At 36.3% G+C, this 17101-nt stretch overlaps 1 protein-coding gene across 2 annotated transcripts; it reads left to right on the forward strand.

The window, feature by feature from the left end:
- The first annotated feature begins 12532 nt into the window (after window positions 1-12532).
- LOC133284694 (hsp70 nucleotide exchange factor FES1) lies at window positions 12533-15707 on the forward strand. 2 transcript variants are annotated; one of them, XM_061481771.1, is made up of 7 exons: window positions 12533-12772; window positions 12936-13027; window positions 13132-13282; window positions 13951-14078; window positions 14179-14337; window positions 14444-14629; window positions 15337-15707. In XM_061481771.1, the coding sequence occupies exons 1-7, from the start codon at window positions 12580-12582 to the stop codon at window positions 15559-15561; spliced, it is 1134 nt and encodes a 377-aa protein (XP_061337755.1). In that variant the 5' UTR covers window positions 12533-12579; the 3' UTR covers window positions 15562-15707. The 2 variants fall into 2 exon arrangements, with proteins under 2 accessions (XP_061337755.1, XP_061337756.1); XM_061481772.1 differs by having other exon boundaries at window positions 15396-15707.
- The last annotated feature ends 1394 nt before the right edge of the window (window positions 15708-17101 follow it).

Below are 17101 nucleotides of genomic sequence, written 5' to 3' on the forward strand. Positions count from 1 at the left end.
GCTGGGTTGTACGCTTGAGCGCGTAATGGCAGGAAAACACACCTGTGACCTTCACATTTCGCGCTTGAGCGGTCGATTGGGCGCTCGAGCGTGATAAGTGCCAATAATTTTCAATTTTTTCCTATTATAACGCGTCTGAGCGTCCTGTTGGGCGCTCGAGCGCCCTGCTCGATCAATTATTTTCATTGCAATTGAGCGTTCGAGCGCTAAGGTGTGCGCTTGAGCGTCCACTAAGCCACTCAGATTTTTCTTTTACTCCTCATTTGTGATCACCTTTGTAATATACCATAAAAATTAGGAATTTATACAAATTGTCATTAGTAATGTGAATACATGTCTTGAATTCAAATTATATATATATATATATATATATATATATATATATATATATATATATATATATATATTTAGGGTAGTATTAATTTGAATTAGGAAAATTATTATAGTTGCAGTTATGCGTGAGTATATGCTTTGGGAATTCGAATACTAGTTAAAAGTATGTATTAATTTTATTTACGACGTATAAACATCTTAGTTAATAATTAAGAGGGTACATGAAATAATAATTAGTGGGATATTACATGTGATAGGTGATCTATTAGGAGACTAAAATTTTTGGACCATAGGACCTATTAGGGCGTCGGCCCTAAGCCTCTAAATTGTGGTATAATTTAGCCCAAGATTTTCCTACACTTACACATGGTCCTTTAGCTAAACCCTACCCTTATCCTAAGGAAATTTCATGTCACTCCATTATTGGTTAAGAAGCCCCACATGGCAACTCACATCCACCCTATTACCCCTTCCCATGCGCATTGTATGATGAGAAAGCAAGCTGAATGCTTGTAAGTGTGTCCAAACTCCATCAGCCAGCCGCCTCATGCAACCAATGAAGGGAAGGAAATCTGCTTGCATGTCTTTCTATTGGCTAGAACAACTTCCTACCACCTCATCCCTCCTTGTGCGCATGAAAGGGGGAAAGCAAAGTAATAATCTGGTCATTGTTAGCAACCTAATCAGCTTCACTTTAGTTTTTCTTTTTCCCTATGCGCAAGACAAGGCACCAACCCCAAATCTGATTGCTCTTCATTTGAGTCAGAACCAAAAAATCAGCCTCTCATCTCCTCATTTCCTCTCAAAACCGTAAAACCCTAGAGATAGAACACAAAGAAAATTTTATCTCATCTCCTCATTTCCCTCAAGTCGTGAGCTCCATGAGCAAGGAGCAAAATTCCTAAGCATCTTCCCCTTCCTTTTTTTTCCTTGTTGGCCGAACCTCATCTAGCAAGAAGGTAAGGTGTTCATCTCTTCCTTGTTCCTTCACACTCCACTCGGTTTTGATGGAACCATTTCTCTATTTGCATGTAGCTAAAGTATGAAATCTTGGAGCATAAGAAGGATTAGGGTGTTACTCATTCCTTGGCTGCTCCTCTCTTGGCCGATTTGTGATTTGGGTACACACAAGAGGTAAGTCGAACCTCAAGCCTTCCTTTTTCCTCACTGTTCAGCCTTGCATGTGTATTTTAGGGGGTAGATGTTGTCATTTCTGCTCCTTTGATTCTGCCCTTCTGACCGCTTGGACCTAGTGCTTACAAGCACAAAGAATTGATTTTTTTGGAGCTTGAAATGTAGCCTCCATCGATGGGGAAAATGTTTTGTTGGACTAGATTGTTGTACTTAGCCTTGCATGAATTAAACTTAGTTGGACAGCATGCTTTAGGTCCCCCTTAGCGCACCATAGGATTAGAAGAAATGGTTATGTAACAAAAAATCCTGAGTATCTTTTTAATGATGAAAACCGAATCTGCATGTGTTGGAAAAACCTTGGACTTTATTACTGTTAACAAGTTATTAAATTAATATGAAGTCAGAAATTGGGTTAGTATAAGGAGCATGGTAAACCGATTAAAATACAAGAATTGGGAGGCATGGGAATTGATTATAAATTATAGGATAGCATGCACAAAATTCTGACTTGTTTTACACTTGCTTAGGTGCGCATAATTCCTAGAGTGTGGGCTGATTTAGGTGCTGTTTGGTTAATATTTGGACACTCCAAGGTAAGTGTTAGGTGGCTAAGCCTTTTGTGACTATTAGCTAATGCATGAAATTCTGAATTGTTGCTCGCATGTGCCTATGGATATGTATTCTGTTAGACATTATTTGTAACCTTCCCTTGGACTTGGATTCATTGAAATTCTATTTTGGAGACACTTGTTATTCGAAATGTTGGTGTTAAAAATCCATGAGAACCATGATATTCTGATTCTGATTTTTGTCATGCTCATGTACATCATAAATCCATATTTTTTTTATGTGCGTGCGAATTAAATCATGGCATAACATGCATTCTTATACACGCTGTTTGGAAAATTTGAAAATCTTCAAAAGAAACATTTGGTTGAGCATGCATCATGTAGGCATCCCTCAGGTACCAGGGAGAAGGAACCGTGGGTCAGTTTGCATAGGTCGCAGTTGGAATTCCCCTCTATTGGGCCAAATGGAATCTCCACTGTGTTAGCTAGTATGTGCACCTTGTGCTACAAACATACAGTATTCTGGCGTTATATACGCATTCTGATTATATTTTAGTATCTGTTCGGAATTTAAGTGATGATGCGACTGTTTTCGAATTCTGTATCTAGACTAATATGGTTGCACTACTGGTTTTGCTATCACACTACTAGGATTTTTCTCACCCCTTTTTGGGGCTCAATTTTTATAAATTGCAGGAGGACGAAAAATCAGTTGAGAAAGTAATTGTTTTGGGCATATTCTGTTTGATTGCTGCTGTTTTGGAAATTCGGCTGTTGCCACTATTTCTGTTGGTTGTTGGCTGATTATTTTAAGTTGATGTAATATTTTGAGAGACCGAAAAAATGTTAAGACGTGCCTCACCTTGTAGTATTTTGGGATTTTATGTACTTTCTGTAACTTGTGTAATGCTGGTACTCGTTTTGCAAAAACAATTTCTGCTGTTTTAAATTCGGAATTTTTATGTTAATTTAGCGAGTACTTTGCGAGTTCTGTTTCTGGGGCTACAGACCTCCGAATGAGATATAATTTATATGTACGTAAAGCCCCAGATGTCTACTTTCTCTGTGTCAAAGAAAATTTTTAAAAACTGTTGAGCTTGATTTTATATGATTTTTGCAAGTCAGGAAGGTTTTCTGGAAAAAGTATCGTTTCAGCATCAATAGCTGTATGTGGAAATTTTGTTGTTTATACTATGGAGTCCGATTTCAATTGTAGCATCAAAAGTTTTTTATAAAAACATCGGCTGTACCTACATGAAACCTGATTTCAATACAAGATTTTTATTTATGACTTTAATATATTGCAAATTTTTACCGAATATGTTACGTTGCGACTCTAATCAATTTAGCATGGCATCCCCTTGGATGCATACAAGGGAGGGTGTCACAACCTTAATCCTAACTATCTAATTTTTTGTGTTTTCTTATTTATTTTGAACTAAAGAAATTGGAAAACAATAAATTCTAGGGTTGCCTCCCCAGCAGCGCTTGTTTAACGTCACGAGCCTGACGTACCTGACTCACTTTACCTCTATGAGGGCAACCGTGGTTGTTCCCCTGTCAATTTCTCCTCCCATGTATATTTTCAGACGTTGGCCATTGACTGTGAAGCCCCTGTCAGAATTCAGCGGGCTGATCTCCACTGCTCCCTATGATTTCATGTTCTTCACGATGAATGGTCCTGACCATCTGAATTTTAACTTCCCAGGAAAGAGACGGAGGCAAGAGTTGAAGAGTAATACTTGATTCCCTACCTTGAAGTCTCGCGGTAAGATCTTCTTGTCATGCCACTTCTTCGTCTTCTCTTTGTAGAGACTCGCACTCTCGTAAGCAGAGAGTCTGAACTCGTCTAGTTCGTCAAGTTGAAGAAGTCTCTTCTCAGCCGCGATCTTTGAATTAAAGTTGAGGTACTTGATTGCCCATAACGCTTTATGCTCTAGCTCTACTGGTAAGTGACAGGACTTCCCAAACAGTAACTGGAAAGAGGACATACCAATCGATGCTTTAAAGGCAGTCTGGTATGCCCATAGTGCATCATCCACCTTCTTGGACCAGCCTTTTCTGGAACTTCCAATCGTTTTCTCCAAGATACATTTCAGCTCCCGGTTGGATATCTCCACTTGACCACTTGTTTGTGGATGATATGGTGTGGCAATCTTGTGTTTCAGTCCGCATTTAGCCAGCACATACTCTACTTGTCTGTTGTCAAAGTGAGCTCCTCCGTCACTTATGATTGCTCGCGGTACTCCATATCGGACAAATATATTTCTTTTTAGGAACGCGATGACTACCCGAGCATCATCAGTAGGAAGAGCAACAACTTCTACCCACTTAGAGACGTAATCAACTGCAACCAGGATGTATTTGTTGCCATAGGACGAAGGAAAGGGTCCCATGAAGTCTATTCCTCACACATCGAAGATCTCAACTTCCAATATGTTGTTGAGGGGCATTTCATGTCTCCTGGAAATATTCCCCGTTCTCTGACATCTATCACATGATTCAACGAACTTCCTTGCATCCTTGTAGAGGGTTGGCCAATAAAAGCCACTCATCAGTACCTTGTGGCTGTTCTTTCTCTCGCAAAATGTCCATCGTAGCTGGAACCATGACAGTGCCACATGATGTCCTTCATCTCTTCTTCTGGAATGCACCGCCTTATTACTCCATCAGCACATCTATAGAAAAGGAAGGGCTCATCCCATAGGTATTTCTTGACATCATGTAGAAACTTCTTTCTTTGTTGCCATGTGAAGTCTACTGGAATAATGAGAACTGGTGTCAGAAGTGATACTGGCTATGTAAAAGCGTATACCAGAAAAGTGCTGCGAAAAATAAAATAAAAATATGACAAATCTTAGAAAAATGACTAGGTTCAGAATCCTAAGTTTGAGATTAAAAATCTAAGCGTAGCTACTAGCGCTAATACAGTGTGATTTAAATTGATACCCCTATAAATATGAGGGCAGATGCCCCTAGGTCAAATTTTAATACATGATGCGCCTCCATTTCTGAAGCTGGTTGTCTCCCAAGCTAGTCACCTTCCCTTCTACCTCTTGTGAGCCAAGTTGTCATCTTTTTTTCTTGCAATCTTCACCAAAATACCTTGGCCTTGTGTGAACTAGCATTGTGAGTGGGAAAGAGCTACCATTTCTGAGTTGGTAGCCTCTTTTCTTGAGTGTATGAGGGCTGTTTTCTGAGTTATTGGAGAGGAGACCGTTTCTTGGAATTTTGAGCTTCAAGGTGTGATCTTTGAAGAGAAAGAACCCTTCTTGGTGTGTCATTTTCTGAGTGTATGTTGGATTCTGTTATTGATATTGGGATATGATATCCGGATATGGCCCCGACAAATATCCGGATATTCTGGGAATTTCGAGGAAGTAACGGTTTTGTGCATACATAACTGTATTTTTGGGTTTGCGGACCCATGCTTGGTTAAGTGAACCTCTGTAATAATTGATTTAAGTCAGAATCAATGGGATTAAGGGCTTATGGCTTTGTGAGAAGCCTAAAGACATGAAACGTAAAAGGAAAGTGTTGTCCTCATGTCATATACTTGTAGTTCTTGATTGTTGATATTATTGCTGGTCTAAAACAGATTGTGATTCTGCTGTTTGAGGACTTTGAGCTTGGTTGGACTCTTGGTTGGATAGTTAGCTTGCGAGGTAAGCTTTCGTGTTCTCAGTTTAGCCATTGTTGGTTCCACCATACCCAATGGGGAATGGTTTATATGCATGATGTGTTTTCATGTATTGATTTTGAAATGTTGTTGAGCTGTTATGTGCAAGTGCTTATAATATGCATGTGTTGTTCCACCTAGACGGTAAGCCTGTGTATATAGTAGACATGCCATAGGGTGATTCTGTGGGTGGGTGTATGTAGTACTTGCACTAAATGTAGGTAATAGAGGTATGTAAATCCTGCATTTCTCTGACCAGTAGAATAGTTGACACACATGACATGATTATTCTGCTGCATTGCACTGATTTTGGAACTTATACTGTTTTGCTGCTTTTAGAACTTATATTGCACATGTAAGTGAGCTTAGGGTGGAGAAATCCTTGAGGGCCTCTTGCCTTACTGAGATTTCTGTTTAGAGATCTCACCCCACGTTTGGGGCACATATTTCAGGTTCAGGTAACTCAGGGGTTGAGACCTCGGGCGGCAGGAGGCCGGAGCTGAGTTAGATATCTGCTGTTATGATGATATGTTGGATGCTGACATGCTATTTATTTGTTATTATGTTGTTTGATTTGAGACTCTGTTATTTGGTGAGCATGGGGGTTGTCCATGCCACATTGTGTTGACTTTGCGGATTTAGTATTGAGTTGTATAATTGTATCAGGATTATGGTCCGGACTACGTGTTGTAGCTCCGTGACTTAGAAACTCACAGTTATATATATATATTGAGGTTATTCAGTGTAGTTAGCTTTATTGAAATTTACATACAGACAATGTTTTATGGAAAAGGATTAAGTAATCGACTTGGTAATATTAATGAAGTCATAATTGAAAAGAAAAAGTTATTCCGCAATTTTAATTAAGCGTAGCTTAATACGATGACATGATAACAAATCGGGTCTACACGAGGTGTTACACTACCAAACATCTTTTTGGTCAAATTCTTGGGAATCTCACTTTCTCACTATATTCCTGGGAATCGTGATTCTCGGATTAAAAGAAAATTCTCCTCTACCAAACGACCCTTAAAATATTTTTCTTAGTCCCTAATTTATTGACTTGTCTATTGATATTAGCTACAGGTTTTTCTTAATATGACAAATCTTTGTCCAATTGAACAAATTGTGGTTGAAGCATATGAGATGATTCTTACAAATACTTTTCTTTTTGGGTGCATATTCTTACAAATACTTTCTTCACATAGATACATGGAATATTGGATGAATAGATTCAAACTGGGGTTAAGCCAAAAATAAAGCCATAGCATTGTCTTTCTTTAGACTCTCAAAAGAACCCATGTATCATGGATTAAGCTTCCCTTTTTTACCAAACCCTATCACTCCTTTTGTTGGAGAAACCCGCAAAAATACATGGTCTCCAACTATAAATTCCAGATCCCTACAACGATGGTCTGCATAAGCTTTTTTCTATTCTACATAGTGAACAACCTTTCTCGTATCAACTTAACCTTCTCTAGGGACTCTCATACTAAGTCTGGTCCTAAAAGTCTAGCTTCCCTTAACTCAAACTAACCTATTGGTGATTGACATCTCCTTCTATAAAGGTGTCATCTGAATACTTACTTGGTAACTATATTGTAAGCAAACTCTATCAAGAAAAGGTATCTCTCCCAAGTACCCCGAAAGTCTAGCACACAAGCTCTCAACATATCTTCTAGTATTTTAATTGTTTGCTTTGATTTCCTATCATTTTATGGATGAAATATTGTGCAAAGTTTCAATCCTTTCTCCAGAGCCTCTTGAAATGCTCTCTGAATTCACGAAGTAAATTGGGGAGCACAATCGAAAGTTATAGACATGGGGACACCATATGATTTAACAATCTCTTCTATGTATAATTGGGCATATAAAGCTACTCTAAACGTGATTTTAATTGGAAGAAAGTGTACAGATTTAGTTAACACAACAACTATTACCCAAATAGAGTCATAACCTTTTGGTGAAGTAATCATGGTGATCTTTGATGTTCAGCCTTCACTTGTTGGCACACTAAAAATTGAGAAACAAAGTTTGTCACGTCTTTCTTCATTTCACTTTGCCAATACAATTGTTTCAAGTCTCAATATATTTTAGTTGCACTCGAATGAACTGTGTAGGCAGAATGATGGCTTCTTTACAATTCCTTAACGTTAGGTACACTCAACCTATCATCGAACCTTAAAATCCCATCTGACCAAATCGAAAATTCTGATGTTTCCCCATCCTTCACTTTTGTTATGATCTTGCACAGAGACAAGTCTTCTCCCTGAGATTTCTTAATCATATCCATTAAGGAAGATTGGATTCGAACATGAGCAACAAACGAGTTTGACTCCCTAATCTCAAATTTTATCCTTTGCCCTTTTAACCTATAAATATCTTCCATTTAGGGTCTCCTTACATCAAATATATGAGCTAGACTGCTCAAAGACTTCCTATTCAAAGCATCTGCCACTTCGTTAGCCTTCCTCGTATGGTATAGGATAGTGAAATTGTAATCCTTTAATAACTTAATCCACCGATGTTGCCTTAAGTTAAGATTCATTTACTCGAAAATATATTTAAGCCTCTTATGATCCATATAAATTTTGTAGGTCTCTCCATATAAAGACTCCAAATCTTCAGGTCAAATATTATCGCCATCATCTATAAATTACGAGTAAGATAGTTTTGCTCATGCTTCTTATGTTGTCTAAAGGCACAAGATATGACTCGATCGTGTTGCATCAAAACATATCCCAATCCACCTCTAAAAGCATTACAATAAATTGCATATCCACTAGATCCAGATGGTAATGCTAGCATTGGCGCTAAAGTCAAACTAGTCTTCAACTTTTTAAACTTCCTTCGCAAGCTTCAAACCAATGAAATTTCACATTCTTTGTTTTAGCTTAGTTAAGGGAGTTGTTATCTAAGAAAATTCCTTGCCAAACATAAAAAGCTACGAATCTTTGTGACCATGGTTGACCTTGGCAACTGCTTAATTGCTTCCACCTTCTTTGGATCTACTTGATTTCCACCACCTCACAGTACATGTCCTAAAAATGTCACACTCTTCAAATTTGGCATAAAGTTGATTCTCTTGTAAAGTCTGCAAAACTATCTGAAGGGGTTGCTCATGCTCTTCTTTACTCTTTGAGTATACGGAAATGACATCCATAAATACATTAACAAATTGACCTAAGAAGGTTTAAAAGACTAGATTCACCAAGTCCATGAATGTTGTTGGAGCATTTGTTAAGCCGAAAGACATGACCAAGAATTTATAATGTCCATAATGGGTTTGAAAAACAATATTCAGTATATCGTTCTCCCTGACTCTCCGTTTGTTCCCAACCACAGATCAATCTTACAGAAGAATTGTACACCATCGAGTTGGTAAAACAAATCATCTATTTGGGGAAGATGATATTTATTGCGAATTGTCACCTTATTTAATTGTCGATAGTCTATGCATAACCACATCTCCCCATCATTTTTCTTAATGAAAAGGACTGAAGCTCCCCAAGGGAAACTACTTGGTCGAATAAGACCGTTATCCTGTAAGTATTTTAATTTTGCAAGAGCCATATGATAAGAAGAAATTGATATTGGTGTAGTACTAGCAATTACATCAATACAAATCAATTTGTTTGTGCGGGGCTAATACAAACAATTCTTTGGGAAGGAAACTCCTTAGTAATTTGGTCAGTAATTTATCAACTTCTTTTTTTTTTTTTTTGGAAATATTTCAATCGGTTCATTGCTTCGCAATTAACCCGATTCGGAGTGGGTTTAGGATTAAGGCTTTTAAACCCCTCCCAAAGGTGGTACTGGGGAGATTCGAACACATGCTCTCACTCCCACCTGCTTAGCTCACATGCGCCAACTGAGCTACCACTATTTTGTATTTATCAACTTCTTTATCAACTTCTTTAACTAAGGCTAGCTAATCCTAACAAACTTTATGCAACATCTATCATGCACATAAAAGGTTGATACTACATGTATTGGGCCTATGTCGTAATCGCCTTGGAATTGGAATGGTTCATCTCCTGGAATATTAAACACAACATTCTTTTGATTACAATCAATGGTAGCATGACAAGAGGCTAACCAATTCATTTTCAAGATAATATCGAACTCTTAACATATCCAATACAATCAAGTTTGCCTTAGACTTCTTGTTTGCGAGAGAAATCTCACAATCTTTAAAAACATGCTTCACTAAAATGAATTTTCCAATCGGTATAGCTACTAGAAAAGAATTATCTAGTAGAGTGGGATCTCTACCAAATCAAGTAGCCAAAGTTGGAGACAAATACAAATGTGTAGATCTTAAGTCAAACAACATACGAGCATTGGATGAGCATATTAGGAGTGTACCTGATACCATTGCATTCGATGCTTGAGGATCTTGCTGAGTCAGAGTAAATTCTATGGAAGGAATTTTTAGCAATCCACAAGGATCACTCCTTGTGTAATTAGTAAAAATAATATAATCAATGTAATTGTGACGGGTGTAGAGGCTGCTTTAAAGTTTATTGGGGAAGGTAACAAAGTGTTGAGTGACTAAACAAATCATTCATCACATCACATAAGGTTTAGAGTTCTTGTGGGAATAACAACCCCTAAGGCTTCATCCCATCATTCAAATGAGAGTTCATATGGTACAAGATGTGATGGAAATGCAAGAAATTATTAGAATATTTTTTATTCACACTATAGAACCCAAGGTACAAGTAAATCAAATGCAAAGCTTCAATGAGATAAGTTTTGACAATAACATAGCATAACAAAGCCACACAAGGAAGACATGGAATAATTTTACCGTAGTTGAAACAAAGATATAAGGCATTGCAATATGTTTTAAACGATTACAGGAATGCAAGGCAACAAGCAAAAGACTAAGAAAAGACTTAAATAAGAAAGTCAATTTTCAAGTCAAAACATAAGAATTATGAACTATGGAAAAAAAGGAACTACAAATATTGAAGAATGAAGACATCAATCCAAGACGAAGACTTATACAGGTATATTACGTAGGCTTGAATGTGAAAATTCAGGATTGATGACTTATTTGTCTCTCATCTCAAACAAATGCAATATAGATGATCGAATAACATAAACTCATATAGTGAAATCATGCATGAATGATTATGCATTTGTGTCAAAAGCCAAAAATCACGTTTTACCCATGTTCATACTAAAAAAAGAAAAGAAGAAAAAGGTGAGCTGGCAAAAATTCAAGAATATCCTGAACTTAATGACAATATCAATTCTATTGTAATGTAATTGTGAGGAAAGGAAAGTCAGGATTTGAATGTGCTTAAATTGAGGAAGATAATTGGTGGAAGGGGGAATTGGATTGGGAAATTTTTTATATATTAAATAAAAATATATTCTTTTAAGATTAATATAATTTCTATTTAAATAAAAAATAAAAAAAAATATCATTCTTAATTTCTCCTTATTTATAGTATAATTTTTTAATCAACTATATCTATTTTTATAATTTTACGTATTTGACTTAAATTTATTATTAATATATATATATATATAAAGAAAAAAAAAGTATAACTATAACTTGGGCAAAAAAAATTAAATATTGCTTTTTTTTAATAAATAATTTGCAAATGTAGTTGTTTTGAAACTATTTACGCAGGTATAGCAGTCAAACACGCTCACATAAGACGTGACCCAGAGGAGAAAGACACGTCCATGTGGGGCGTGACCTAAGTGAGCGACACGCCCACATGGAGTGTGACCAGCAATAGAGAGACACACCCAATAGGGACGTGATCAGGAGAGAGACACGCCCAACATGCTCAATATAGATGAAAAAATTAAACACAAATTAGTACATTAGATTATATTAAATTGCATTAAATGAAATTGAATTGCATTTTATTAAATAGAATTTAATTGAATTGAATTAAGTGATATTATTTCAATTAAATTAACGTCAATAAAACTAAATTAAATAACATTACATTATTCTAAATTAATTAAATTATATTTAAATAGATTAAATAAAATAACATCAAATAAAAATAATATTGCCTACTCTATTTTTTTTTACAAATTTTAATTACAATGTAGTTATTTGAAAGGTCAATAAGTTCATATGCCTCATTCCTATATAATTATGTTGTGTCTCTAACTAATATAAGCAAAGCTTGAAGCAGCCCAGTCCACTTTCACCTGTAGTCACAAGTCACACCCCATGTCGGTGTGTCTCTCACTTAGGTACTTAGGTCACGCCTCACATGGACGTGTCTCTCTCCACTGAGTCACGCCTCATGTGGACATGTTTGACTACTATACATATGTAAATAATTTCAAAACGACTACATTTGCATAATAAATTTATTAAAAAATTAATATTTAAATTTTGGGTTCACTTTTTCTACAGTTACTACAGATAAGTTATCTGCAGTAAGCTAATACGACATCGTTTTGGGACGGAAATCATGGTGTTTTGTAATTTTAATTAATTTTAGGGTTATAATAGTTTTTATATTTATAATTTTTTAAGATTTCAATACCAAAACGACGTCGTTTTAAAAATAAATGCAGATAACTTCTTTGAATGCGGAAACATTTTTCCTTTAAATTTTTTTGCCCTATCACTTATCTCTTGTAATTCATATAATTTATATTTTTTCGTTAAAATTTGTGCCCGGGGGTTTGGACCCATAACCCGAAATCTTCCAAACCGTTTGATCTGAAATCAACGGTAGTGACACTTCTGTATGACGTGTTCTTCGAAAGAAGATGAAGGTAATAAAATAACTCGTGCCTATTTATTGGGGAAGAAAAAAGAAGAAACACTAGGAGCCGGAGGGGAACTTGAAGTGATTGTGTTTGCGTGTTTTCCAAATGAATCAAACACTCTGCCTCTCTCTGCTGCTCTTCGCCGCCGCAGTGGCTGCCGGCGAAACAGACAGAAATCTCTCTTCCGGCGGGCTGGTATGGTCTACTGCCACGGAGGAGTCCGATCTAGTTCCGCCGGATGACTCCGACTCCGACGGCGTGTTTTCTTCACTGGACGGCATATTGCAGTGGGCGATAAGTATAAATATGATGCTATTTTTTTCGATTTCTTTTTAATTTCTTTTTTATGTGGGAAATCATCAAAATTGCAGTTTTAAGAACCCCTTTTGTTTAATTTGAATATTCATTACCATAAAATTTCATTTATTTTATTTATTTATCTATTCATTTGCTTTCATTAGGTCATTCTGATCCCAAGAAGTTAAAGGAATCAGCACAAGCTCGGCAACGGCTCTCACCAATTGACCTCCAAAAACGTCAAATGGAAATCAAGGTGCATGTCACGTGCACTGAAACTGATTAAATTGAAGTTTTTGTGTGTGCTGTGCTATGTTTATTATTCCCTTATGTGATGCATTGTTGGTGATTCTTGAACAGGAAATAATGGAGAAAATAAAAATGCCATCAGATGCTGAATTGATGAAAATTGCGATAAATGACTTGAATAATGTCTCTACGTCTTTGGAAGATAGGAACCGTGCTTTACAGGAGCTTCTTGAGCTTGTTGAGCCAATAGATAATGCAAACGGTTGGTGTATATGAATGTTTTCGTATACCATAATGTTTACTCTCTTAGATGATGATTGCTTTTTTTTATTTTGTTATTTAATTATTGGGTGCTTATGTGATTTCCGTTGTCTACTTTTAGTGTTTACATGAAAATATAGTGCAGTGTTCATGTGCCATTTTTGGTTGAATTGGATGCTAACATAGAAATGCTATAAGATTTTTGTTTTAATATTTTTTAAAAACTTCATGCATGCACTTGAACAGTCATTCTTAGCTATTTCCAGATAGATGCTTATGTAATTTAGAAGCCACAAAATCTACTTTCTATATTATGTCCTTTAAATCTTTCATTACTTGCTTTCACTAGAGTCTTATCGTATGATTTCTATTTGATATCTGTTAGCTGAACTTCCAAAACAAATTGAAAACAATATCACATCTTAAAACCTTTAGACCAACAAATGGAACAGATAACAATGTATGATATGTCAAGAACAGATAATAATGTGTTCTTTCTTGTTATGCATCTCTTGCCCAACCACATTATATAATGTAATGTTGAAATTCTTTATATACTTTAAAAAAGATCTTTGATTAAGAATCTTCATCTGCTTTTGTTTTGACGTGTTAGAATTTTTCTTTTCTGCGTAGTAGTGTGTTACTGATTGAGATTATCATGTCTGTCAGATTTAAACAAACTTGGGGGACTTTTGGCGGTTATGCGAGAACTTAATCACTCTGATCCGGGTATAAGGACAGTTGCTGCATGGGTTCTTGGGAAAGCTAGTCAAAATAATCCAATTGTTCAGCAACAGGTGTGTTGTTTCTTTGATAATTAATGGAATTTTAGGAAGTTCCTAAGCTTTGATGGGAGCTAAACAATAGTGTAATGCTGCCAAATTTCAACTGCCCCAGGTCTTGGAGCTTGGAGTACTCTCAAGGCTGATAAATATGGTAAAGTCTAATTCCATAGAGGAAGCCAATAAAGCATTATATGCTGTTTCAGCTTTGATTCGGAATAACTTGGCTAGTCAGGAATTGTTCTATGCTGAAGCTGGAGGTTGGATGATTCAGGTGAGCAACCTATGGTTTAATATTATTATTAACATTGTTGTCTTTATCATTATTATCATTTAGAATTACTTTGCTGCATTGGTAATTGACATTGGTAAATTTTTAGGATATTTTGAGGAATGCAAGTCTCGATATAAGACTGCGGAGGAAGGCCATGCTTCTATTGGCTCATCTAGCAGAGTATCAATTAGAAAATGCAAATAGAGATGAACCATCATTTTTCAATGACCAGGATCTGTTGAAGTCTGTGGTTGATTTAACTGCATCGACCGACCTTGATCTCCAGGAAAAGGTGATTGTTGACATGGCATCTGATATTATTGTTAAATCATTGTCAAACGGTCTACTCTGTTGTGTGACTTATGATCATATCTGTGAAATGCAAATGTCTTTGGCCCAACTCTCACCTCGTAAAACAAACATTTTGAAACACAACTCTTGCATAAGATTGTTCCACTACTATTGCATGTTTACTTATAAAATTGATCTAAGATGGTATTACTATACCTTTATTTCTGTATTTTCAATTTATGCTCTCTTAGAGGGTGATCCTTGGAGCAGCCTTATTGCTGCTCCTTGTGACCTTCCAGACACAAGTTTGAGTTTAGGAAACAGTTTTTTTCGCAAAATTACAAAGGTAAGGCTATGTACAATCAACCATTAACCCTGCCCTCGCAAGTCAATGAGCCTTGTGGATCAAGGTTTGTCCTTTTTCCCTTTGCTCTCTCAATGTGCCAACAGACTTGTTGCATTTGCGGGAGATGGTAAACTAACTTGTGGAAACACGTAGAAAAAAAAAAATTGTTTGGATTTATGTTTGAAATAAAGGAGTCTGATCAGTGGAATGAAAGTGGGGGGGTTGGTTTGAACTAGTCATTCACAGTTGTTCTTTATTTCTATTTATATGCACCTTCATTAAATCTTCTCTGCACAAATGACCCCTTTTGGTGTTCATGTTGAGCTTTTTTGTTTTGACTTCTGGGATGTTGTATTAAGCAGGCTCTTATCGCGATTAAGAGTCTCTTGCAACTAAGGACTACTGAAGCTCGGGTTTTCAGGGACTTCTGTGCTTTAGGCGATGCCCTGAATAGAATGAAGCAGTTGTTGCATGAATTGATGGCGGATGAATATGAAAGAGACTACGCGATGGATGTGGAAAGTCTTCGTACTGAAGTGGAAGACATTTTTCATAGAAAGTTGGCAAAGCAATTATATGAGTTGTGACATACCCTGAGATTATGGTGTTGAGCTTATATCATATCCTGTTTCTAGAGCCTACGTTTCTCACAATTTTGATGTATGCACGTTTGACGTATTAATAATAATTTTATAGGTGTACATGTTAATACCCGCCTATTCTACTAGCATTTGGTGATTTCTGATTTGAATGGTAGTTTCCCGTTTGATTTTGTTGTTTTTATATAAATTCAAATTCAACAAGTGTATTTTATCAAGTATTATAAAAAGCCATTTAAATTTAATAGAAATATAAATTTGAAAATCCATATTTTTAAAATTAGTTAAATAATAATATGACATTTTTACTATGAAAATGTAAGCAGATAAAAAAAAAAATAAGCATAAAGCATAATAAGACAACCAGATCATAAAACGTAAACAGAGATCGCGGACTTTTGCATCATGTTCTCCTATGAGTTTTTATTTTTATTTTTTAAGCTTCTCACACTACTCCTTTTTTCTCTTCTGCCATGGAGGGCGAAGCACAATTGAAGGGGGTGATGGTTTCTCATTGTCATTGCAAAATAAGCATACAGCATTGGGCAAAGATGTTAAAGGGATAAGGTTAAAGGAAAGGTACAACGTTGGGCAAAGATGTTAGTTTTACACAATTGGATAAGAAACTCTATCAATGATGTCGGTAGTTTTTTTTTTTGTACAATATAATCTAATTATAATAATTCGTAGGGTGCACGACTATTGGGATATTAACAAGAATTTCATCTTCAGATTGGCTAAGTTTATAGCTGAACCAGTTAAGTTAGATATGCAGAGTAATTATTTGTCACAATTGATGCTTCTAAAGCTTTGAAATCTCATACTCGATTTAATGGCCATAGGCAGAGTGATAGACTCAATTTATATCAAGGAAGAAGAAAGGGAGAAGAAGGGGTTGCAAAGAACAGAGAAGAAGTAATTTTTCTTATTTCATCAATCAATATCCGTTACACTAGTGTTTCCCCTTTTATACCTTTAATGAATCTCAACAACAACAAAAAGTAAAACAACAATATGTAACTAACTCACTACCTGTTAAGGACCGACTAATGATACACCCACATGTACACAATCGTTACTGTTGATTATGCTTAATCATCTAATCTCCTTGGTCTTCTGGTCACTCTCTTGGATCTTCTTGCTGCGATGGATCTCTCTAATTCTTGTCCACCCGGTTCCACTTCCTCTTCCATACTTGCATGTAGATCTGGTTCCAACTCTCTTTCCTCAGTTGTTGTCAGTATTGTTTCCATAGCTTCTGTAGTTTGATGTCCTTCACTTGGGCTTTGATTGCTGACTTGGGTGGTTGAGTCATTCAGCTCTTCTATTGGGCTGGTGGTTGGATCATTCAGCTTTTCTATTGGGCTGTTGCACATTGGGCCTGTATCAATACCTCCTCCATTAAAATCAACCTTGTCCTCAAGGTTGAAATTATGATACTGGTTAGAGAACTCATCCAAGGCCTCCCATGTTGCATTCTCTAGTGACATACCAGACCATAATACTTGCACTTGTTGAACCAGAGTAC

This window comes from Gastrolobium bilobum, unplaced genomic scaffold (assembly GCF_033153095.1).
Source record: "Gastrolobium bilobum isolate Gb01-03AN ecotype WA unplaced genomic scaffold, APGP_CSIRO_Gbil_v1 utg6879, whole genome shotgun sequence".
Classification (NCBI taxonomy): domain Eukaryota; kingdom Viridiplantae; phylum Streptophyta; class Magnoliopsida; order Fabales; family Fabaceae; genus Gastrolobium; species Gastrolobium bilobum.